At 42.9% G+C, this 24,586-nt stretch overlaps 1 protein-coding gene across 2 annotated transcripts; it reads right to left on the bottom strand.

The window, feature by feature from the left end:
* Positions 1-205: 205 nt before the first annotated feature.
* Positions 206-24,586, bottom strand: LOC129855815 (leucine-rich repeats and immunoglobulin-like domains protein 1). 2 transcript variants are annotated; one of them, XM_055923847.1, is made up of 5 exons: positions 24,425-24,586; positions 4,556-4,870; positions 3,836-4,111; positions 3,559-3,693; positions 206-2,254 (listed from the first exon to the last, which is right to left on the bottom strand). In XM_055923847.1, exons 1-5 carry the CDS (start codon positions 24,486-24,488, stop codon positions 2,217-2,219), a joined length of 828 nt encoding a protein of 275 aa, XP_055779822.1. In that variant the 5' UTR covers positions 24,489-24,586; the 3' UTR covers positions 206-2,216. The 2 variants fall into 2 exon arrangements, with proteins under 2 accessions (XP_055779822.1, XP_055779823.1); XM_055923848.1 differs by having other exon boundaries at positions 3,574-3,693.

The raw sequence follows: 24,586 nt of genomic DNA, 5'->3' as shown, positions 1-24,586 counted from the left end.
ACTATCTATAGAGGATGTGCCCAACCAATATATTCAAATGTAATACCGATCAGCTTTTCATTCATGAGTTTTATCCAAAGTAGGCATGTTAAAGGTTAGTTAGACTGCTCCACTCTAAACAGAAAATGTTGGTGGTTTCCTGTGATTACGTGATCAGTGTCTATCTGTCACGTAGAGGCCAGATGGTAGAGTGAAAGACGAGTGGTTGAGGAACAGGTCATGTGCTTTATTAAATAGATCATGGGCAGACAAGTGAGATGGGTGAAAATGTTGTAGTTAGTTTCATGACAAGTGTTGCAGCATGAGCAAAACAAGACTGCCGTTTTTGGGGTCTTAACTGGAAAAAACAGACTCTAAATGGTGTAGCTTACGTATATAATATATACTCTACTTTGTGACAAGTGTGTTGATACTGAGATATCTAAGCTATCTACTCTGTGAAGCCCAGCATTCAGCTCAGTCTGAAACTCAGCAGGTGAAAGAGATTGTGGGAAAGTATTTTTTTTATACACTTAATTAGTTATACATATATGCTGGTTTCTGGTGAAAAAGTTCAACACCCTGACAACTGTGCACTGAAGGAGGGGTTGTCAGTGTGAGCTGCAGAAACATCTGTTTTAGGAGGAGCCAAAGACAGTTCTTCACACTGACCATAATGCTAAAGATCAGGAATCAGGAAGTTAAAATGTATTGCACAATCTGAAAATTGTAGAAAAACACATCACATAAATACACAGAATGATAAATGAGGCACTCATGTTTTCTGACCAAATGTGATTAAAATTATATTTGGCATGGAAGAATTTACAAGACATGTTTTTATATAAAACATAAATTGGCACAATAATGCATGACCACAGTCCAAATGTAAAAGCATAGAACGGTTAGAGAACATTTTGCTGACACATGATTTAAGCTACACTTACAATATACAGTACACTGACTCAGAGTACAAATTGGTGTACACTGGCTCAGAGCACAAAACTCTTCCTGGGGTCCACAACAAAACATTGAACCGTACATTCAAACTGCATGAACACAGTTATTGTCAAAGCAAGATCTGAACTACACTTAATCAAGTCTGCATTTTGTGAAAAGCAATAAGAGTAAAATGTCACCAAAGATCACTTTCTGAGTCAAAAAGCAAATCAAGATCTACCACTCAGAAATGTTTCAACAGAATTTGGTGGTTTCCAACGTAGCCTAATTGTCACGTTCTGAACTTAGTTCCGTTTTTATGTCTTTATTTTAGTTTGGTCAGGGCGTGAGTTGGGGTGGGCATTCTTTGTTTTGTTCTGTATGTTATATTTCTATGTGTTTTGCCTAGTATGGTTCTCAACCAGAGGCAGGTGTCAGTCGTTGTCTCTGATTGGGAGCCATATTTAGGTAGCCTGTTTTCTATTGTGTTTTGTGGGTGATTGTTTCATGTGTTAGTACCAATCGGTACTAGTTCGATTTTCATTTATTCTCTTGTTCTTTTGTATTTTGTATTCATTCTCGATTAAATGATATTATGGATACGTACCATGCTGCATTTTGGTCCTTCCACCAACGAAAGCCATTACACTTATAGCCATTGTGCTGAGGAGTAGGTGGCTTTTTCTCACCAAACATCTACTTTTTATGTTCACAGCTGCTATCCACTGGCAAGCTAAATAATGACCAGTTATAAAAAAAATATACAGGGGCGGCACCTACATTTAAACAACAGAACAGACAATACTGAAAAGAAGCTTTGGCACAGCAGTAGTATAGTAAGTACACTAATTAATTGTATTAAAAGAGGTTCCATTTGTTTTAATAACCTATACATTTGGACAATGGGCACTTGAAAAGAGGGATCATCCTACTAATAACCCTAGGCATAGTTATTGAATTTGTCTGCATCAGTGAATCTCATCGAGCCCCCAAATCAACAAGAGACTGTGAGAATGACCAACAAAGGAAGTTTGAAATGATAACAGCACAATCGTTAAATGGGAATTTCCTCCAGTAACAACTGTGCCTCCATTAAGTTTTCCAGATGAATATTTACTATAATTTTGTCTCAACATCCACTGTAAGAGGTAACACCTTCTCTTGGATGTGAATTATCATGTTACCCTCTCAGTAACTTGCTGTTCTCTCTCTCCTTCATGCTGTGTCAACATCCTCGCTGGCAGCCATGTGATGTTACTGGAGTGTATAATAAACTAATGTTCAGGTTAGTGTTGTCTCTAAGCAGATCCAGTTCTGGTATACCTCTTCGCTCCTCCTAGACAGGGAGAGGGAAAGAGGTAGAGAGGGAAGGATTGAGAGGGACAAGGAAAGAGGGGCAGAGACGCGGGGAAGAAAACGTGTAGCAAGAAAGTTAAAGAAAAATAATGATGTGTTTCGTTATTAGATACTTTGTACCAGAGGAAGGAAACAAGACACGTCTGATGCTCTCTTGTCTATTCTCATTGTTCTGCATTAAGTAACTCAACAGTCAACACATCTAGAACATTCCTAAATCTAGTGGGAGGAGCCAAGAAGCCAAGCTTAAAAGTCCACTGACTTGACAAATACTGTAAAAGACACGGGAAGATCAAAGGCATTACTATACTGAACAAAAATATGAATGCAACATGCAACAATTTCAAAGATTTTACTGAATTACACTTCATAAAATGACATCAGTCAATTGAAATTAATCCAATAGGCTCCAATCTATGGATTTCTCATGACTGGGCAAGGGCGCAGCAATGGGTAGGCCAGAGAGGGCATAGGTCCACCCACTTGGGAGCCAGGCCCAACCCTCCCACCCCTCCCAGATGACCTGCAAGTGAAGAAGCCTGATGTGGTGGTCCTGGCTGGTATGGTTACATGTGGTCTGCAGTTGTGAGGCCGGTTGAATGGGTAGGTGTGTCCAAACGTTTGACTGGTACTGTATGTACAATATGAAGTGTGGCTTCTCATTGTGCAACCCAAACATTTCATATGGGCAAAACTGGTTGCAGTGACATCAGGCCGGTTATCAAACTCAAGTGGTCTGTGCAACTCAAGACCACATTAACTCACTGGCACAGAGCTAAAGCCTACAGTTGTAGCCTTGAGGGCTACAAAAGCTGCTGTATTTCATCTCCTATGTTTATCAGCCTGTAGCATTATTACTAAACTGGTTATCTGCTGGTTTACTGTGAGTTCTCTGCATAGTGAATGTCATCTTGTTTTCTTTCAGCTGAATCTATGAAGGCAAATAAAGGAAATGAAACATACAGTGTGGGTGGGAGTAACTGACAGATATGCACAAATGCTCACCCCAAGGACAGGTTCCACAAACACTAAGGACTCTTTTTTCCACCAGAGAAGCTATAAATATTGTCAGAGTCTGCTTGTGTGTATGTGCCTTCTGCATTTTCAACATTTAGAGAAGTGGTCTGAAATAATGCAACTGTCTGACCAAGCAGAGGAAGTGTGGAAGATACACCTCTTCATTTGACCTGCATCCGTTGTTCAGGCAAACATTTCCTACCTATTCCAAAACACGATCCTTGATAATTAAAAAAGGTTGTGCACAAGGAGAATGACCTCACCCACCTATAAGATTAATACCTGCATGTGAGTGTCCGTTTCTCCTCTTCTTAAGATAGATTGCAAGTCCAACAAGACCTGAAGCAACCAGAACGCAGATTACAGCAATAATAAGACAACCTTGAGTCCTCTCATCACCATCTAAAGTAAAAAGAGAGCAAACAATATTTTAATTTAAACATTGGGATTCATAAAATGAGCTCTACAATACTTATTGCTTCATATACAAGTTGGTATTGTCTGGATATCTGCAATTTAACATTGCTACTGTATATGTTTTTACCTGCCACCTTGGATGGATCACTCTCTATACAGGGATTTGGAACAACAGCTGTCTCCTTGCTGACTGGGTTGGCAGCCTCACATCTGTAAGACTCTCTGTTCTGTTCATCCACCTTGAGAGGTAGAGAGAGTGTGATATTGAGGTCAGGGCTGCTCGTCTGGTTGAGTTTCTCCTCTCCTCGGTACCAGGACAAGGTCACATCTCTCCCGTTCTCCACAGAACACACCACACTACAGGAGCTGCTGTCATGGACTGTCACTTGAGGTTTGGACAGAACTGGAAGACAAATAATGAATAAATGGGAATTGGTGACATGGTAGTTATCTTTAAATTGTCAAAGAGCAGATGCTACATACATTTTTGGACTTATACATTCATGATTTGGACACATTGATTCCTGAAGAAAATGACTCATAAATGCTTCATGAGCTTAGACTCGTCAGAGAACCCATCAGCTTGTTTAACTCCAGTGCTTGTAAACAAAGAAATTGTAAGCAAACACTATATATAGTCTAAAAACATGGTTACAACTATAATTGTTATATAATGGTTGATCAGTCCTTGCATCCATAGCTCTGTCTATGAATTTGACAGTGGTTACATTTCTCCAGAAACATCCCTCAGCTTTTTACCGAACCAATAAAGCAACAGCTTTAGTATTGTTTCTACTGCTCATTGCCACTTTAATGATTTAGTAATTTACAGCACACACACACTTACAGTACACAGTCAGCTGAAATGCATCGGTCATCTCTTCATCTGCATTGTCCACAGTGTAAATCCCAGAATCGTCTATTTGTAGGTCTGACAAAGTGAAGAATCCAGTAACATTGTTCCAGTGAAGGCGGTTTTCAAATCTCTTCTCAAGGTTTGTATTACATTGTTTACCAGGGTGCACCTGTGCAATATTGCCAAGGTCTTCATAAAGTAAAGTGCCAGACTTCAACACCTTTTCTGGAAAAGAGAGAGACTTTCCCACGATGCCTTTCACCTGCCTAGTCTCAGGTTGGGCTGAATGCTGTGCTGAGCAGAGAACTGTGGAGAGGAAGAGAGACTCAATATCAACGCATTGACTTAAATATCATAGTTCTTCTCTAAAAACATAGCAATGTAGCAAATTAATTGTTCTTGATTGCTTGAGAAGTGTCCACACAGAAATAACTTTTTCTAAACAACTAACAGTCAGCCCCAAACTGAAACAAGTTGGCCAAAATGACACATTTCATTTGCGAAATGCATTAAGACTTAAATACATGACACAAAATCAACTACATCCATCAAAACATACAACTTATTACCTAATAAAAAAAATCTTTACACAACGGCCCAATAAATACTAACTACAACTATCAATATACCCATACATGGTAAAACCTCTTATATTTCTGGGTCATCTGTTGATACTATAATTATAGCATGACCATAAAGACAAGTAACCATATCACAGCATGGGGTGTATTCGTTTGTCCTAAAATGATTTGACCAAAGATGACCAATGCAGAAAGAATGTCACATCTGAACCCCTCTTCCTCTATTGGCCCCTCTACCTCTCCGTTGACCTTGCCCTCTGCCTTTAACTTGGTCCATTCTTGCAAACAGCAATTCAGAGGTGAGTGACCTCTTTAATGCATGAATAAGGACTGATTGCTGACTGAACAATTGTGCAAAGAAGTTTTGCACATGTTCAGAAGTAGTTCACAATCATGGGAATCATTTATATCAGCTGTGACCAAATGTTTTAATTTAGTTTGACATGATTTAATCAACTGAATTTTGCTTCTTTTGTAGAGAGTTGTGATTACTGTTTTGCAAAAAAAATTGCTTAGCATTTGCTATGATGTGTCATAACCTAATGGTTATGGTTATGATGTGTCATTAAAAGTTTAATTGAAAGTGTCTTAGCAATCGAGAAAAACTGTAAAGGCCTGATGACAGTTGGGAAAGACAGTTAGGAAAGAAATGACAGGACTGGTAGCTCTACGAATTTGTTTGTACACACTCTTAGAAAAACTGTTCCAAAAGGGTTCTTCGGCTGTCCCCATAGCATAACTTTTTTTGATTCTAGGTAAAACCCTTTTTGGTTCTCAGTCTAACCCTTTTGGGTTCCATGTAGAGTAAATGGGGGGCAAAGTACGGCCCGCCGGGCACTTCAATCCGGCCCGCGAGACATACACCTTTATTCCCCCCCAAATTTTTGGTATCCAATTGGTAGTTATAGTCTTGTCCCATCGCTGCAACTCCCATACGGACTTGGGAGAGGTGAAGGTTGAGAGCCGTGCGTCCTCCAAAACATGACCCAGCCAAGCCGCACTGCTTCTTGTTCCAATGCCCACTTAACCCGGAAGCCAGCCGCATGCATCAGGCCCGGAACAGGAGTCGCTAGAGCGTGATGGGACAAGGAAACCTCAGCCTGTCAAACCCTCTCCTATCCCGGACGATGCTGGGTCAATGTGTGCCGCCTCATGGGTCTCACAATCACAGCCAGCTGTGACACAGCCAGCTGTGACACAGCCTGGGATCGACCCAGGGTCTGTAGTGACACCTCAAGCAATGCGATGTAGTGCCTTAAACCGCTGCGCCACTCAGAAGCCAGGATATGCATATCATTGGTATCATTGGATAGAAAACACTTTGAAGTTTCAAAAAATGGCTGAGACTTTAACATAATTGATATGGTAGGCAAAAATCCGAAGGAAAACCAGCCAGCATTTATTTTTTGAGGTCCCAGGCTCTTATAATAGAAAGCTATGGATCCTATGTAATTCTGGCTCCCAGATTGCAATTTCTATGGCTTCCACTAGATGTCAAAAGTTTTTGTTCAAGGTTCCAGGCTTGTTTCTTAAAAAATGAGTAAGAATTTTGAGTTTTTGTATAGAGACCACTGGAACAATATCAGTATTTCGGCGCGCAAGGAAGAGGATGTGTGCTTAGTAATTTGACTTTCCTATTGAACATACTACTTTCCGTATGAAATATTATAGTTTATTTATATTTTAGGGTACCTGATGATTAAATAGAAATGTCGTTTGACTTGTTTGGACGAAGTTTAGCGGTAGCTTTTTAGATTCCTTTGTCTGCATGTTGAACGAGTGGATTCCTGAAATCGATGGCGTCAACTAAACAGACTTTTGGGGATATAAAGAAGGATTTTATCAAACAAAACGACCATTCATGTTGTAGCTGGGACCTTTGGGATTGCAAACAGAGGACGATTTTCAAAAGTAAGTGATTTATTTAAGCGCTATTTGTGATTTTGTGAAGCCTGTGCTGGTTGAAAAATATGTTGATGTGGGGCGCCGTCCTCAGACAATCGCATGGTACGCTATCGCTGTAAAGCCTATTGTAAATCAGACAATGCAGTTAGATTAATAAGTATTTGGGGTGGCAGCGTAGCCTTGTGGGTAGAGCATAACTGGAAGGTATGCTCTAACCATAGCCATAACTGAAAGGTTGCCAGTTCAAATCCCCGAGCTGACAAAGTACAAATCTGTCATTCTGCCCCTGAACAAGGCAGTTAACCCACTGTTCCTAGGAAATCATTGAACATTTGAATTTGCCTAGTTAAATAAATGTAAGCTTTTAAAGAATGACAGAAGTTTGCACAAGAGGGCTTTATAAACAAAAAGAGAGCAGTGATTTGATCTACAAGACTGATAAGACTCATATAAAATAATAATAATAAGAAGAAGACTGATATAAAATGCAATGATTTGTAATAAAGCAAAGTGTGCTGTTCTAAACTGAATCTAATGGTTTCAGTGTAGTGGCAGTTGCACTCATATATAAATGGTGTCATCTTAGTCTAGTACTGGCAGGAAAGCTGACTGAATTATCTGCTTTCTGCTGTTCAAGGAGAGGCATGATCTATTTACAAAGAAGAAGCTCATTTTATTCTCAACTAAGTAACCTCTACGGGATCGGTGTCCCCCCGAGATGTTCGAGCTAACGTAGGCTAATGTGATTAGCATGAGGGTGTCAGTAGCAAAATAAATTCTCAGGACAGAGACATATCTGATATGGGCAGAAAGTTTAAATTCATGTTAATCTAACTGCACTGTCCAAATTACAGTAGCTATTACAGTAAAATAATACCATGCTATTGTTTGAGGAGAGTGCACAATTATGAACATGAAAATGCATTAATAAACCAATCATGCAGTATTGATATAACATCTTTAACAGATATACAATGGTTCATTGGATCAGTCTAAAACTTTGCACATACACTGCTGCCACCTAGTGGCCAAAATCTAAATTGCGCCTGGGCTGGAATAATACATTATGGCCTTTCTCTTGCATTTCAACGATGGTACAAAAATATATATTTTTTAATTGTATTATCTTTTACCAGATCTAAAGTGTTATAGTCTCCTACATTAATTTCACATTTCCACAAACTTCTAAGTGTTTCCTTTCAAATGGTATCAAGCATATGCATATCCTTGCTTCAGGTTCTGAGCTACAGGCAGTTTGATTTGCTCATGCCATTTTAGATGAAAATTGAAAAAAAGGGTCAGACGCTTATTTCCATAAGCTTTTTAAAAGATAACTTTTAGTCAATCCAGATGTCCAGATATTTATAAGTGGGACGCGATCAATGTGGGCACCATCCAGATACATTTTTAGGAGAATTGGAAACATCATGTACTTGGTTTTAAATGCATACAAAGGCCGATTGCAGCTCCGAAAAAGCCTGGTCAACAGTGGCCAAATAGCCGTGGACAAAAGTTTTGAGAATGACACATTAATTTTCACAAAGTCTGCTGCCTCAGTTTTTATGATGGCAATTTGCATATACCCCAGAATGTTATGAAGAGTGATAAGATGAATTGCAATTAATTGCAAAGTCCCTCTTTGCCATGCAAATGAACTGAATCCCAAAATAACATTTCCACTGCATTTCAGCCCTGCCACAAATGAACCTGCTGACATCATGTCAGTGATTCTCTCGTTAACACAGGTGTGAGTGTTGACGAGGACAAGGCTGGAGATCACTCTGTCATGCTGATTGAGTTTGAATAACAGACTGGAAGCTTCAAAAGGAGGGTGGTGCTTGGAATCATTGTTCTTCCTCTGTCAATCATGGTTACCTGCAAGGAAACACGTGCCATCATCATTGCTTTACACAAAAAGGGCTTCACAGGCAAGGATATTGCTGCCAGTAAGATTGCACCTAAATCAACCATTTATTGGATCATCAAGAACTTCAAGGAAAGTGGTTCAATTCTTGTGAAGAAGGCTTCAGGGCGCCCAAGAAAGTCCAGCAAGCGCCAGGACCGTCTCCTAAAGTTAATTCAGCTGTGGGATCGGGGCACCACCAAAACAGAGCTTGCTCAGGAACGGCAGCAGGCAGTGGTGAGTGCATCTGCACGCACAGTGAGGCGAAGACTTTTGGAGGATGGCCTGGTGTCAAGAAGGGCAGCAAAGAAGCCACTTCTCTCCAGGAAAAACATCAGGGACAGACTGATATTCTGCAGAAGGTACAGGGTTTGGACTGCTGAGGACTGGGGTAAAGTCATTTTCTCTGATGAATCCCCTTTCCAATTGTTTGGGGCATCCGGAAAAAAGCTTGTACGGAGAAGACAAGGTGAGAACTACCATCAGTAAAGTATCCTGAGATCATTCATGTGTGGGGTTGGTTCTCGGCCAAGGGAGTGGGCTCACTCACAATTTTGCCTAAGAACACAGCCATGAATAAAGAATGGTACCAACACATCTTCCGAGAGTAACTTCTCCCAACCATCCAGGAACAGTTTGGTGACGAACAATGCCTTTTCCAGCATGATGGAGCACCTTGCCATAAGGCAAAAGTGATAACTAAGTGACTCGGGGAACAAAACATCAATATTTTGGGTCCATGGCCAGGAAACTCCCCAGACCTGAATCCCATTGAGAACTTGTGGTCAATCCTCAAGAGACTCCTCAAGAGACAAACAAAACCCCACAAATTCTGACAAACTCCAAGCATTGATTATGCAAGAATGGGCTGCCACCAGTCAGGATGTGGCCCAGAAGTTAATTGACAGCATGCCAGGGTGGATTGCAGAGGTCTTGAAAAAGAAGGGTCAACACTGCAAATATTGACTCTTTGCATCAACTTCATGTATTTGTCAATAAAAGCCTTTGACACTTATGAAATGCTTGTAATTATACTTCAGTATTCCATAGTAACATCTGACAAAAATATCTAAAGACACTGAAGTAGCAAACTTTGTTTCATTCTCAAAACTTTTGGCCACAACTGTATACACAACAGTGTCATCTGCATACAGTATGTTAATCTTTTTTGCAGAAAGACCAATATATTATATATAGACAGTAAGACATACAGGACCTAAAATCAACCTGTTGGACACCTTTCCTAACATCAAAGAAACTGGACTGGTCCTATCTGTCAGGTAGATTATAAACCTGAGCCACAGAAAAACATTTGGTGAGACAGCATTTGTCCCAGTATTTTTCAATATGTTGTGGCGGTGTCACGTTCTGACCATAGTTCTTTTGGTTTTTCTTTGTTTTAGTATGGTCAGGGCGTGAGTTGGGGTGGGCAGTCTATGTTTTCTGTTTCTTTGTGGGGTTTCTTGTTTGGCCTGATATGGTTCTCAATCAGAGGCAGTTGTTAGTCATTGTCTCTGATTGGGAACCATATTTAGGTAGCCTGCTTTGTGTTGGGTTTTGTGGGTGGTTGTCGTCTGTCTTTGTGTCTATGCACCAGATAGGACTGTTTCGGTTTTCCACATTTGTTGTTTTTGTATTTTGTAGTGTTCTCCTTTTTTGTCGTTGTTAAACATGATGAACACTAACCATGCTGCGCTTTGGTCCGATCCCTGCTACACCTCCTCTTCAGACGAAGAGGAGGAAATCTGCCGTTACAGAATCACCCAACAACCAAGGACCAAGCAGCGTGGTAAAGGACAGCAGCAGCAGCGGCAAAAGACACAGGATTCATGGACTTGGGAGGAGATTCTGGACGGCAAAGGACCCTGGACTCAGCCAGGGGAATATCGCCGTCCCAGGGCAGAGTTGGAGGCAGCGAAGGCAGAGAGGCGCTGGTATGAGGAGGCGGCGCGGTTGGAAGCCCGAGAGTCAGCCCCAATAATTTCTTGGGGGGAGGCACACGGGGTGTGTGGCTAAGCTAGGTAGGAGACCTGAGCCAAGGAAATCTGCCGTTACAGGCGGCGCTGCCACATCGAATGCGTTTACAATATATTTGCATTAGTTCACATCATAGAAAAACATATCAAAAAGTTTTGCAACTGAAAAAAAGCAGGTGTTTCTTATTGGACAAGTACCTCAATTTAGCCCAAGTTCCTCGAGAAGCCCTGACTGCAGTGTGCAGTTCGGGGCCTTTGCTCAATGTGGGCGGAGTCAAACGTCGGAGCCGGGCTCAATGTGGGCGGAGTCAAACGCGTTTAACCCGAACTCTTCCCGTCTCCTTCAAGGTCACCCAAGTTGAGGTAAACGTTGAAGGTATCAACGTGAACGAAAGCGAATCTTAAATCGAACCTAAGCTAACCTACATGGATAAAAATATAAACCATGGAAGTAAGTAAGACTGTCATTATGCATAAAGTATTTTGTAATATTCATGTTATACCAGTGTAGTGGTATGTTTTTATATGACCAACTACCGCACTGATGTTAGCATAGCACCCATTTGCACCTGAGCTAGCTAATTGCTCACAACGAGGTAATCTTATTTGGACAGAATTGCCTACATGAGCAGTAAGCCTAGGTTTCCATGTACAGTTATGTAATTGATTTCATTGTTGAATGTCTGTGTTTCTTCAATGCCTTGTTTTGTTTGGCTGGCTCTAAATGTGTATTGTTGATGCCATTCCCTTAGTTACACATAGCGAGTCTACAAAGCCTACACATTGTATATACAATAATGACATCCCCTGGTCCCAACATACATGGCAGATCAAAAGTCATTGTAACTTTTCCACACTGCAAACTGAAGTTAAATAAGAAAAAACTTCAAAACACATTTACGAAGAAAGCATACAGATTGTTTTGAAACAGTGTCCAAGGAAAGATTTTTGGCATGTGAGTGCATTGATGTAAGAAATGGTGTGTTTGCAGTCAAAAATAAATTTTCTGGTACAGCAAAACTCATACATTGTCACATTCGTTGAAATGAGTAGACCAAGGCGCAGCGTGCATAGAGTTCCACATATTTTTAATAAATCGAAACTGACCAAAACAAAACAATAAAGCACAAACGAAACGTGAAGCTACTGGTGTGCACTCAGGCAACTAACTGTAGACAAGATCCCACGAATAACCATTGGGAAATGGCTACCTAAATATGATCCCCAATCAGAAACAACGATAAACAGCAGCCTCTGATTGGGAACCATATCAGGCCACCATAGAAATACAATTTCACCTAGATGACCCACCCAAGTCACTATCACGCCCCAACCAAGACAGAGAATAAACAGCTTACTATGGTCAGGGCGTGACATACATGTTGTGAAAAATACTTGGGCTAATTCAGCTCCAACAGTGTTCAAAACTGTTATGCATGCTGGAGTATAAAAAGCTGTTGAATTGTACTTTTTCTTTACTTTCACATACACTGTGTTCACAGAAACATTGCTCGGATCTTGTCCCCTGGACCTTGGAGGACTTTTGGTGTGGATGATGTTCAGGTTAGATGTTCCTTTAAATTATTCCGCTGAACTGTACCATTTGATTGTCATTCATATATTGAAAATTGCACCTTGTTCAAACCACAGGGCCGACCAAAGCAAGGTTTCTCAAACAACTGTGGGGTGTTTGTTTTGATGGTAAGATGCTAGCTATTCAGTATGTTATATTAGTCCTATTTTCTGTTATAACATATGAAAAGTTATTATTATTTCTGTGCTTGCAGCATGCAAAGCACACTATTGTTATTGCTCATACTTCTTCTTGTTAATTATTCTTGACACTTTTTGGGACCTATTTTGTACAGTTTTTACACTACAAACTCCTGCAGAGCTGGACGCTGATGTGACATGCTGTGATTTCTTGGGGGGGATGTCTTCTACATCCTGAAATATATTCCTGGGGGAGTATTATTATTATTTACTATTATCATTATTGTTGTTATCATAACTATCAAACGTAATCTTTCTTAACTTGCAGTACGCTCTGTACATTGCAATGGAAGCACAGTGTAGCGGGCAAACGGCTGTTCCACCTTCGGCAAGAGAAGAGGAGCACGCAGGACTTCGCGCTGGAGTTCCGGACCAGCCTCCGGGAGCCTCCGGGAGGATGTCCGCAGGGAGCTAGCTTGTCAGGACACCTTTCCCTCGACGAGCTCATAGATATGTCAGTCCGACTGGACAACCTGCTAGCTGCCCGCGGGCGTCCAGAACAGGTTCTGTTAGTTCCACCTCCCGGCCCTCCCGCTCCAATACCTATGGAGTTAGGGGGGGGGGGGGGGGGGGGGGGCGCATCGAGGGGAACCGGAGGAGGAGGCTCCTCCTGCACCAGTTGTGGTCGGAGAGGACACACTGCCGATCGGTGCTGGAGGAGCTCGTCTGGGAGTCGAGAGGGCAGGCAGAGAACTTCTCGGTCACCCCAGGTGAGTCAGCACCAGACTCACCCAGAGCTCCTTGTTGGTCACATGTTTTTACTAATCTCTTTCCCTTAGATTTCTCCTTCTCTCCAGCATAAGGCGCTAGTCGATTCAGGTGCAGCTGGGAACTTTATGGATCGCGGACTCGCTCTTAGGTTAGGGATTCCGCTGGTGCCAATAGATCAACCCTTCCCCGTGCACTCTCTAGATAGCCGACCGTTAGGGTCAGGGCTGGTCAGGGAGGCCACGGTTCCACTGGACATGGTAACGCAGGGGAATCATGGGGAGCGGATTAGTCTCTTCCTTATTGATTCACCTGCGTTTCCAGTGGTGCTGGGGATTCCCTGGCTGGCTAGTCACAATCCTAAGATTTCATGGAAGCAGGGGGCTCTCCAGGTGTGGTCAGAGGAGTGTTCAGGTAGGTGTAGAGGAGTTTCCATCGGTGCTATCGGACGCAATCGTCCCACCTGGCCAATAGCCAGGCAAAATACAGCGCCCCATATTCAAATAAAATGATATAAAAATCACATTTTCATTAAATCACACATGTAAGATACCAAATTAAAGCTACACTCGTTGTGAATACAGCCAACATGTCAGATTTCAAAAAGGCTTTTCGGCGAAAGCATAAGATGCTATTATCTGATGATAGCACAACAGTAAACAAAGAGTAGCATATTTCAACACTGCAGGCAACACTAACTTTACCAAAACATTTCAAACCACTTTTGTAATACAACGTTAGGTATTTTTAAACGTTAATAATCGATCAATTTGAAGACGGGATGATCTGTGTTCAATACAAAAAGAAAACAAACTGACGCAACTTTTTTCATAACGTGCCTCACTCAAACAATTTACTTAATGTGACCCTCATTTACGATAGCCCTACTTCTTCATTACACAAAGGAATAACCTCAACCGATGTCCAAGGACTGGTGACATCCAGTGGAAGCGGTAGGAACTGCAAGCAAGTCCCTTAGAAATCTGGTGTCTCTAAGAACACTCATTGAAAAGACAGTGACATCAAAAAAATAAAAATTCTGAATGGTTTGTCCTCAGGGTTTTGCCTGCTACATAAGTTATGTTATTCTCACAGACATGATTCTAACAGTTTTAGAAACTTCAGAGTGTTTTCTATCCAAATCTACTAATAATGTGCATATCTTATATTCTGGGGATGAGTAGCAGGCAGTTGAATTTTGGCATGCTATTTATCCAAAAGTGAAAATGCTGCCCCCTGCCCCGAAGAAGTTAACACTAAGGCTTACGCGCTGTTCCGTCTCTATGACGCCGAGGAGCGGTCCATCGATCCTACTCCCATTCTTCCAGCTTCATGTCTGGTGGCACCAGTGGTATGGGAGGTGGACGCGGACATCGAGCGGGCGTTACGGTTGGAACCTGCGCCCCCACAGTGTCCAGCGGGTCTTCAGTACGTGCCGCTTGGTGTTCGTGACTAATTGATTCGTTGGGCCAATACGCTACCCTCTTCGGGTCATCCGGGTATTGAGAGGACGGTGCGGGGTCTTAACTTCTCTGGGATATGTGGAACGGTAGCGTCCCACTTGGCCAAAAGCCAGAAAAAATGTAGCGCGCCAAATTCAAATATATTACTATAAAAATCAATCTTTCATGAAATCACACATGAAAGACACAAAATTAAAGCTACACATGTTGTGAATCCAGCCAACATGTCTGATTTCAAAAAGGATTTACGGCGAAAGCACACCAAGCGATTATGTTAGCTCAGTACATAGCCGCAGAAAAACACAGCCATTTTCCCAGCAAAAAATAGTAGTCACAAAAACAGAAATAGAGATCAAATTAATCACTAACCTTTGATGATCTTCATCAGATGACACTCATAGGACATCATGTTACACAATACATTTGTTTTGTTCGATAATGTGCATATGTATATCCACAAATCGCGGTTTACATTGGCGCCATGTTCAGAAATGCCTCCAATATTTCCGGAGAAATTGCAGAGAGCCACGTCAAATAACAGAAATACTCATCATAAACTTTGATGAAAGATACATGTTTTACATATAATTAAAGATACACTTGTTCTTAATGCAACCGCTTTGTCAGATTTCAAAAAAACTTTACGTAAAAAGCACACCATGCAATAATCTGAGACGGCGCTCAAAAATAACATTTCTCCGCCATGTTGGAGTCAACAGAAATACGAAATTACATCATAAATATTCCCTTACCTTTGATCATCTTCATCAGAATGCACTCCCAGGAATCCTAGATCCACAATAAATCGTTGTTTTGTTCGATAATGTCCATTACTTATGTTTAAGTAGCTACTTTTGCTAGCATGTTTAGTGCACATGTCCAAACGCTCGCACAGATTTTTTTATTTTTTTTATTTCACCTTTATTTAACCAGGTAGGCAAATTGAGAACACGTTCTCATTTACAATTGCGACCTGGCCAAGATAAAGCAAAGCAGTTCGACACATACAACAACACATGGTTACACATGGAGTAGAACAAACATACAGTCAATAATACAGTGAAAAATAAGTCTATATACAATGTGAGCAAGTGAGGTGAGATAAGGGAGGTGAAGGCAAACAAAATATATATATAAATAAATAAAAATATTTAAAAAGGCCATGGTGGCGAAGTAAATACAATATAGCAAGTAAAAAAACACTGGAATGGTTGGTTTGCAGTGGAAGAAAGTGCAAAGTAGAGATAGAAATAATCGGGTGCAAAGGAGCAAAAATAAATAAATGAATACAGTAGGTAAAGAGGTAGTTGTTTGGGCTAAATTATAGATGGGCTATGTACAGGTGCAGTAATCTATGAGCTGCTCTGACAGCTGGTGCTTAAAGCTAGTGAGGGAGATAAGTGTTTCCAGTTTCAGAGATTTTTGTAGTTCTTTCCAGTCATTGGCAGCAGAGAACTGGAAGGAGAGGCGGCCAAAGGAAGAATTGGTTTTGGGGGTGACCAGAGAGATATACCTGCTGGAGCGCGTGCTACAGGTAGGTGCTGCTATGGTGACCAGCGAGCTGAGATAAGGGGGGACTTTACCTAGCAGGGTCTTGTAGATGACCTGGAGCCAGTGGGTTTGGCGACGAGTATGAAGCGAGGGCCAGCCAACGAGAGTGTACAGGTCGCAGTGGTGGGTAGTGTATGGGGCTTTGGTGACAAAACGGATGGCACTGTGATAGACTGCATCCAATTTATTGAGTAGGGTATGGGAGGCTATTTTGTAAATGACATCACCGAAGTCGAGGATTGGGAGGATGGTCAGTTTTACAAGGGTGTGTTTGGCAGCATGAGTGAAGGATGCTTTGTTGCGGAATAGGAAGCCAATTCTAGATTTAACTTTGGATTGGAGATGTTTGATGTGAGTCTGGAAGGAGAGTTTACAGTCTAACCAGACACCTAGGTATTTGTAGTTGTCCACATATTCTAAGTCAAAGCCGTCTAGAGTAGTGATGTTGGACAGGCAGGCAGGTGCAGGCAGCGGTTGAAGAGCATGCATTTAGTTTTACTTGTATTTAAGAGCAATTGGAGGCCACGGAAGGAGAGTTGTATGGCATTGAAGCTCGCCTGGAGGGTTGTTAACACAGTGTCAAAAGAAGGGCCAGAAGTATACAGAATAGTGTCTTCTGCGTAGAGGTGGATCAGAGACTCACCAGCAGCAAGAGCGACATCATTGATGTATACAGAGAAGAGAGTCGGTCCAAGAATTGAACCCTGTGGCACCCCCATAGAGACTGCCAGAGGCCCGGACAACAGAACCTCCGATTTGACACACTGAACTCGATCAGAGAAGTAGTTGGTGAACCAGGCGAGGCAATCATTAGAGAAACCAAGGCTGTCGAGTCTGCCGATGAGGATGTGGTGATTGACAGAGTCAAAAGTCTTGGCCAGGTCAATGAATACGGCTGCACAGTATTGTTTCCTATCGATGGCGGTTAAGATATCGTTTATGACCTTGAGCGTGGCTGAGGTGCACCGATGACCAGCTCTGAAACCAGATTGCATAGCGGAGAAGGTATGGTGGGATTCGAAATTGTCGGTAATCTGTTTGTTAACTTGGCTTTCGAAGACCTTAGAAAGGCAGGGTAGGATAGATATAGGTCTGTAGCTGTTTGGGTCAAGAGTGTCCCCCCCTTTGAAGAGGGGGATAACCGCAGCTGCTTTCCAATCTTTGGGAATCTCAGACGACACGAAAGAGAGGTTGAAAAGGCTAGTAATAGGGGTGGCAACAAGTTCAGCAGATAGTTTTAGAAAGAAAGGGTCCAGATTATCTAGCCCGGCTGATTTGTAAGGGTCCAGATTTTGCAGCTCTTTCAGAACATCAGCTGACTGTATTTGGGAGAAAGAGAAATGGGGAAGGCTTGGGCGAGTAGCAGAGGGGAGGGTAGTGCTGTTGACCGGGGTAGGGGTAGCCAGGTGGAAAGCATGACCAGCCGTAGAAAAATGCTTATTGAAATTCTCAATTATAGTGGATTTGTCGGTGGTGACAGTGTTTCCTATCTTCAGTGCAGTTGGAAGCTGGGAGGAGGTGTTCTTATTCTCCATGGACTTTACAGTGTCCCAGAACTTTTTTGAGTTTGTGTTGCAGGAAGCAAATTTCTGCTTGAAAAAGCTAGCCTTGGCTTTTCTAACTGCCTGTGTATATTGGTTTCTAGCTTCCCTGAAAGGTTGCATATCACGGGGGCTGTTCGATGCTAATGCAGAACGCCATAGGATGTTTTTCTGTTGGTTAAGGGCAGTCAGGTCAGGAGAGAGCCAAGGGCTATATCTGTTCCTGGTTCTAAATTTCTTGAATGGGGCATGCTTATTCAAGATGGTGAGGAAGGCATTTAAAAAAAATATCCAGGCATCCTCAACTGACGGGATGAGATCAATATCCTTCCAGGATACCTCGGCCAGGTCGATTAGAAAGGCCTGCTCGCTGACGTGTTTCAGGGAGCGTTTGACAGTGATGAGTGGAGGTCGTTTGACCGCTGATCCATTACGGATGCAGGCAATGAGGCAGTGATCGCTGAGATCTTAGTTGAAAACAGCAGAGGTGTATTTGGAGGGCAAGTTGGTTAGGATGATATCTATGAGGGTACCCGTGTTTACGGAATTGGGGTGATACCTGGTAGGTTCATTGATCATTTGTGTGAGATTGAGGGCATCAAGCTTTGATTGTAGGATGGCTGGGGTGTTAAGCATGTTCCAATTTAGGTCGCCTAGCAGCACGAGCTCTGAAGATAGATGGGGGGCAATCACATATGGTGTCCAGAGCACAGCTGGGGGCAGAGGGTGGTCTATAGGAGGCGGCAACGGTGAGAGACTTGTTTTTAGAGAGGTGGATTTTTAAAAGTAGAAGTTCAAATTGTTTGGGAACAGACCTGGATAGTAAAACAGAACTCTGCAGGCAATCTTTGCAGTAGATTGCAACACCGCCCCCTTTGGCCGTTCTATCTTGTCTGAAAATGTTGTAATTAGAGATGAAAATGTCAGAATTTTTGGTGGTCTTCCTAAGCCAGGATTCAGACACGGCTAAAACATCCGGGTTGGCAGAGTGCTAAAGCAGTGAACAAAAGAAACTTAGGGAGGAGGCTGCTAATGTTAACATGCATGAAACCAAGGCTATTACGGTTACAGAAGTCATCAAAAGAGAGCGCCTGGGGAATAGGAGTGGAGCTAGGTACTGCAGGGCCTGGATTCACCTCTACATCACCAGAGGAACAGAGGAGGAGTAGGATAAGGGTACGGCTAAATGCTATGAGAATTGGTCGTCTAGAACGTCTAGAACAGAGAGTAAAAGGAAGTTTCTGGGGGCGATAAAATAGCTTCAAGGAATAATGTACAGACAAAGGTATGGTAGGATGTGAATACAGTGGAGGTAAACCTAGGCATTGAGTGATGATGAGAGAGATATTGTCTCTAGAAACATCATTGAAGCCAGGTGATGTCATCGCATATGTGGGTGGTGGAACTGAAAGGTTGGATATGGTATAGTGAGTAGGGCTAGAGGCTCTACAGTGAAGTAAGCCAATAAACACTAACCAGAACAGCAATGGACAAGGCATATTTACATTAAGGAGAGGCATGCTTAATCGAGTGATCATAAGGGTCCAGTGAGTAGAGTTTGGTTGGGGTCACGGCGATCCAGACAGCTGGCCGGGTAGATGGCTATCGGTAGCAAGATAGCATAGGATGGAAGTCTATTTTTAGACACCTCGTGCGTTTCCGTCGGTAGATTAGTGGGGTTCCGTGTGGTAGAGGGGATCAATCCAATTGGCAAAATAGATATAGTGACCCAAGAAAAATTGTCCGATATACTTATTCAGATAGCAGCCGATAAGACAGCTAACGATTAGCGGGCCCCAGATGAGCGTTCAGGTAACGTTGCGACGGAGGTGCCAGTTGGATAACTCCCTCGGGCAGATAACGTCGGCAGTCAGTCGTGAAGGCCCGATGGGGCTCCGCATCTGCAGCAAAAAAACAAAAAAAGAAAAAATGGGTCCGGATAGGTGACTGTAGCCCAGGAATGGCTGATGGAACTCCTCAGCTGGCTAGCTCCGGAATAATTTAAGTTTGCTCCGGGATCGACGTAAGCCAATAGTCACACGGTTTGCAGCTAGCTAGCTGCGAAATCAAGGTGCAAATGTCCGGAGCCTGCGGCTGAAATCCGGAGACACTGAGAAAAATAGACCCGGTATGCTCCCGTCCGAGTCGCGTTGCACAAAAGTGCCGATAGATTATCGAGCTATAGGAATATCTGAAGACCACAAAACGTGGGCAGCTGAAACACCAACGCTAGCCAGCAAACCGGCTAACTTCTGGGCAGCTTCAGATTAGCTACTGGCTAGCTTCTAGTTAGCTTCTGGGTAGCTTCTTGCTAGTTTCTGGCCGGCTTCTGGTTAGCCTCTGGCTAGCTTCCACTGTGGATTTTCAGATTTTAGGTAAATAATACTTTTTTTTTGTAATTGGTGAGGCGGGTTGCAGGAAAGCTTTTGTAGTTGAGTTCTTGGATAATAAAATATATAAAGATATGCGAAGAAAGGTGTAAATATATATATATACAGGACACGACAATACGAAGACAAAATGACGTCTGAACTGCTATGCCATCTTGGAACAGTGATGCAGGCGAACTCGGACGAAAACTTCAAAAAGTTATATAACAGGTCGAATAAACTGGTCAAACTAAGTAGAGAATCAATCTTCTGGATGTTGTTATCATCCAATAACGTTCCAACCCGAGAATTCCTTTGTGTCTGTAGAAGTTGAGGAAAGAGCATGACCAGGAACTGGCCTTCTGCCAGACCAATGACTGAAACACCTCCCATCCGGCCCCACATCACACTAGAGGCTTCATTCCATGTTCTACAGACTGTTGACATCTAGTGGAAGGCTTAGGAAGTGCAAACAGATCCATATCTTACAGGGAATTGAATAGGCGATGAGTTGAACGTTGACCAGTCTCAGAATGATTCCTGTTTGGATTTTTTCTCAGGTTTTTGCCTGCCATATGAGTTCTGTTATACTCACAGACATCATTCAAACAGTTTTAGAAACTTCAGAGTGTTTTATATCCAATAGTAATACTAATATGCATATATTAGCATCTGGGACAGAGTAGGAGGCAGTTCACTATGGGCACGCAATTCATCCAAAAGTGAAAATGCTGCCCCCTATATCAAAGAAGTTAAAGGGAAGTACTGGTAGCCCACTTTAGTGAAGGACGTGAGGTTTTATGTCTCCTCCTGTTCGGTGTGCGCTCAGAGTAAGGCTCCTAGACACCTGCCTACAGGGAAGTTACAGCCCCTCCCCGTTCCACAACGGCAGTGGTCTCATCTGTCGGTGGATTTTCTCACCGACCTTCCCCCGTCTCAGGAGAATACTACGATCCTGGTTGTTGTGGATCGGTTTTCTAAGTCCTGCCATCTCCTCCCGTTGCCCGGTCTACTTACGGCCCTACAGACTGCGGAGGCCCTGTTTACCCACGTCTTCCGGCACTACGGGGTGCCTGAGCACATCGTTTCTGATCGAGGTCCCCAGTTCACGTCCCGAGTTTGGAGGGCGTTTATGGAGCGTCTGGGGGTCTCGGTCAGCCTGACCTCGGATTTTCACCCTGAAAGTAATGGGCAGGTGGAGAGAGTGAACCAGGATGTGGGTAGGTTTCTGCGGTCGTATTGCCAGGACCGGCCAGGAGAATGGGCGAGGTACGTCCCATGGCCGGAGGTGGCTCAGAACTCACTCCGCCACTCCTCCACGAACATGTCGCCTTTCCAGTGCGTGTTGGGCTACCAGCCGGTCCTGGCACCGTGGCATCAGAGCCAGACCGAAGCTCCTGCGGTGGAGGAGTGGGTGCAGCGCTCAAAGGAGACCTGGGAAGCCGTCCAGGAATCACTTAAACAAGCTGGTGGGCAGCAGGAGAGGAGCGCTGACCGCCACCGCAGTGAGGCCCCCGTGTCCGCACCGGGGGACATGGTCTGGCTCTCGACCCGAAACCTGCCCCTCCGCCTGCCCTGCCGGAAGCTTGGGCCGCAGTGTGTGGGGCCAATTAAAGTCCTGAGGAGGATAAACGAGGTGTGTTATAGGTTACAGCTCCCTACTTACTATCGTATTAACCCCTCGTGTCTCTCCTCAGGCCGGTGGTAGCTGGTCCCCTGCAGGAAGGTGAGGTGCCGGAGGTCCCTCCGCCCCCTCTGGACATCGAGGGATTTCCATCACTGCTGAGTGATTTCCATCGCCCTGCGCCCCGCCCTCCGGGTCGCCCTCGAGGCCGGTGTCGGCGCGCTGCGGGAGCCGTGCGTCAGGGGGGGGGGGGGGGGGGGGGGGGGGGGGGGTACTGTGACGACTTCTACCGAAGGTGGCTCCTGTTCCTGTTCGGGCGGCGCTCGGCGGTCGTCGTCACCGGTCTACTAGCTGCCACCGATTCCATTTTCTTTTTTCTGTTGATTATGTCTTTATTGGTATCACCTGTTTCTTGTTTGGGGGTTATTGCAGGGCTATTTAAACTATACAGTCATTCTACAGTGCCTTTGAATTAACACGAGTTTGTCCAGTCTTTGGTTTGAGTATCATGTGGTGAGCTATGCATGCCTAGTTTGTTAATTTAGCATAGCAAATGCTCTTATATTCCCATGCCCACAGTCAACACAAATCTATTTTGTAACAACAATAACATGGAATGAAATATAATAAATTAGTAGATAGTTTCCTGAGTGTAAAAAAAGTTACAAGTGCATATACTGTAGGCCTACCTGATGATATGCGGCTTTGTGTTAAAACAAATGTATTTTTCTCAAATTCGACGATTAGATGCTTCAGATGTAACTGGTTCCTTTTTACACTGTTAGCACTGTTCCTAATCCTCTTTTTTAACAGCCTGTATTGAAATCACAACCTCTCTGGTGCTGCAGCAGGCGCTCATTCATTGTCTATATTAAAGGTTCTGCTTGTCTCCAATCATGTAAAATGAAGTAAATGTAAAAACATCAATGTGTTTATAAAAGGCAATTTCTTCTCAGAATTCAAATAAGATGATAGATTCATGCAGTGCCCTTGTCCGCGGTGGAGTGTGAATCCACAACCGTCTGACAACTTTGGCATGTAGGCTAATGATTACAAAATGAAGAACAGTTTCTAAAACGACATATCTAAAGGCTCTGGTCTGTCCATGGATTGAGGGTAAACGGTAGGCATGTTCTCTGCTATCCACTTTGTTTCATTTTGGGTACAGAGGAGGGTCAATTGTCTTTTTTCAAGCGTTCAGGGAGTGTAACAATATATGTTACAGAGGCCAGATTTTCTCCAGGTATCCCTCATTATAAATAACGTACAGTCCCTTAACAGTTCACAAGCACCTCAGTCAAGAAACTCGAGATAGATCTGACAGACAAAACCAAAACCTGAAAACCCACATCATTTCCTTCTCACACTACATCTTAAATACTTTGAGGGCTTGTTTCCCAGGCACATATTAGGCCTAGTCCTGGACTAAAACCCTATTTTAATGAAGATTCTACATTGTGCATACTTTTTAGTCCAGGGCTTAATCTGTGTCCAGGAAATAGTCCCTGAACATTTGAGAAACGGGGTTCTTCATTTTGTTTATGGACCTGGGCTCATTGTCATTCAATAATATAACACCATGGAGGAGATTCCCAACTCTAGTTCTTATCATGACAATAATGTTTTAAAACATCATACGAATCATAAACACAGTTGTTCATGTTACAGTTTCAGAAAAGGGAATTTGTTCAAGAGCAGCGCTTTAGGCAAGTTGGACAAACATCTAATGCAGTGAGTTGATAAAATCGTGTTACCAAGAGAAAATGCTCTCTCTTCTCCATCCTGAACATAGAGGGGAATGACGTGTGTGAGCTCACGTTCAAGCCCAACATTCAAATAAGAGGCACATTGGTTGCAGTCAGATCACTAGTCTCAGAGAAATAGATAACAAAGTCACCTTGAGTTACTCAAGTTGATCAACTTCGCTTTCTCTATGAGATACAACAGAGAGTTTGTCTGCAAAATTTGTATCACACAACTGTTGTTAGGTGTAGCCATCAACACTTGTGAACATAGCCACACGAAATTGGGGTGCTGTAGCACCCCCTGAAAAATAAAAAAGGAAAAAAACTAACAAAAACAGCGCCCACCATCAAACTGCTTTCTGCGGCTATACTTGTCTAATTGCTTTTGCACAGAAAAACTCCCTACAACCTTATCAAATGGGTCAATGCCTCTTTTTATATCAGTTGTGTAACTTGAGGGTGTACGCTACGCCTGGAACAACAGTGGAAGTCCCATAAAATGGTATAAAGCATCAGGTAGCCAAGCCTGCAGATATAGTAATTATATTTGGGAACATAACTAATAAGACTAATAAGTCTACATGTACAGCTTACCTATATATATATGACGTTTCTGTATCACATGGAAAAATGACTAAAGGTGTCACAAATGAGTTTAACGACAGCTGTCGCTAGTCTCAAGTCTCTACAACCACAGTCACAAAAATCAAAGGGCACATACCGAAGAGATACAGTAGCTCATTCCAACTGGTTCCCCTCAGTTTTTTTCTTTGAGAAAACAGCATTGTAGCCTACAGTCCATACAATCATCTACAAATAACGTGACATAGTCTGAGATACTCGACAAGAGCGCCCAGACATTGAGTCTGTTAGTTTAAGCTGT

The sequence above is a fragment of the Salvelinus fontinalis genome, chromosome 5 (genome assembly GCF_029448725.1).
Source record: "Salvelinus fontinalis isolate EN_2023a chromosome 5, ASM2944872v1, whole genome shotgun sequence".
In the NCBI taxonomy this organism is placed as follows: Eukaryota; Metazoa; Chordata; class Actinopteri; order Salmoniformes; family Salmonidae; genus Salvelinus; species Salvelinus fontinalis.
The sequence above is the reverse complement of the archived record's forward strand: the minus strand, read 5'-3'. Positions and strand labels throughout refer to the sequence as shown.

Excerpts from the sequence above, each read along its gene's own strand:
- LOC129855815 (XM_055923847.1), bottom strand. The coding sequence starts at position 24,488 with ATGCTGTTTTCTCAAAGAAAAAAACTGAGGGGAACCAGTTGGAATGAG. Across the intron at positions 4,871-24,424 it reads TGAGCTACTGTATCTCTTCG|TTCTCTGCTCAGCACAGCAT; the intron begins GTATGTGCCCTT and ends TCCTCTCCACAG. Across the intron at positions 2,255-3,558 it reads TGCAGGTATTAATCTTATAG|GAGGAGCGAAGAGGTATACC; the intron begins GTGGGTGAGGTC and ends CTCCCTGTCTAG.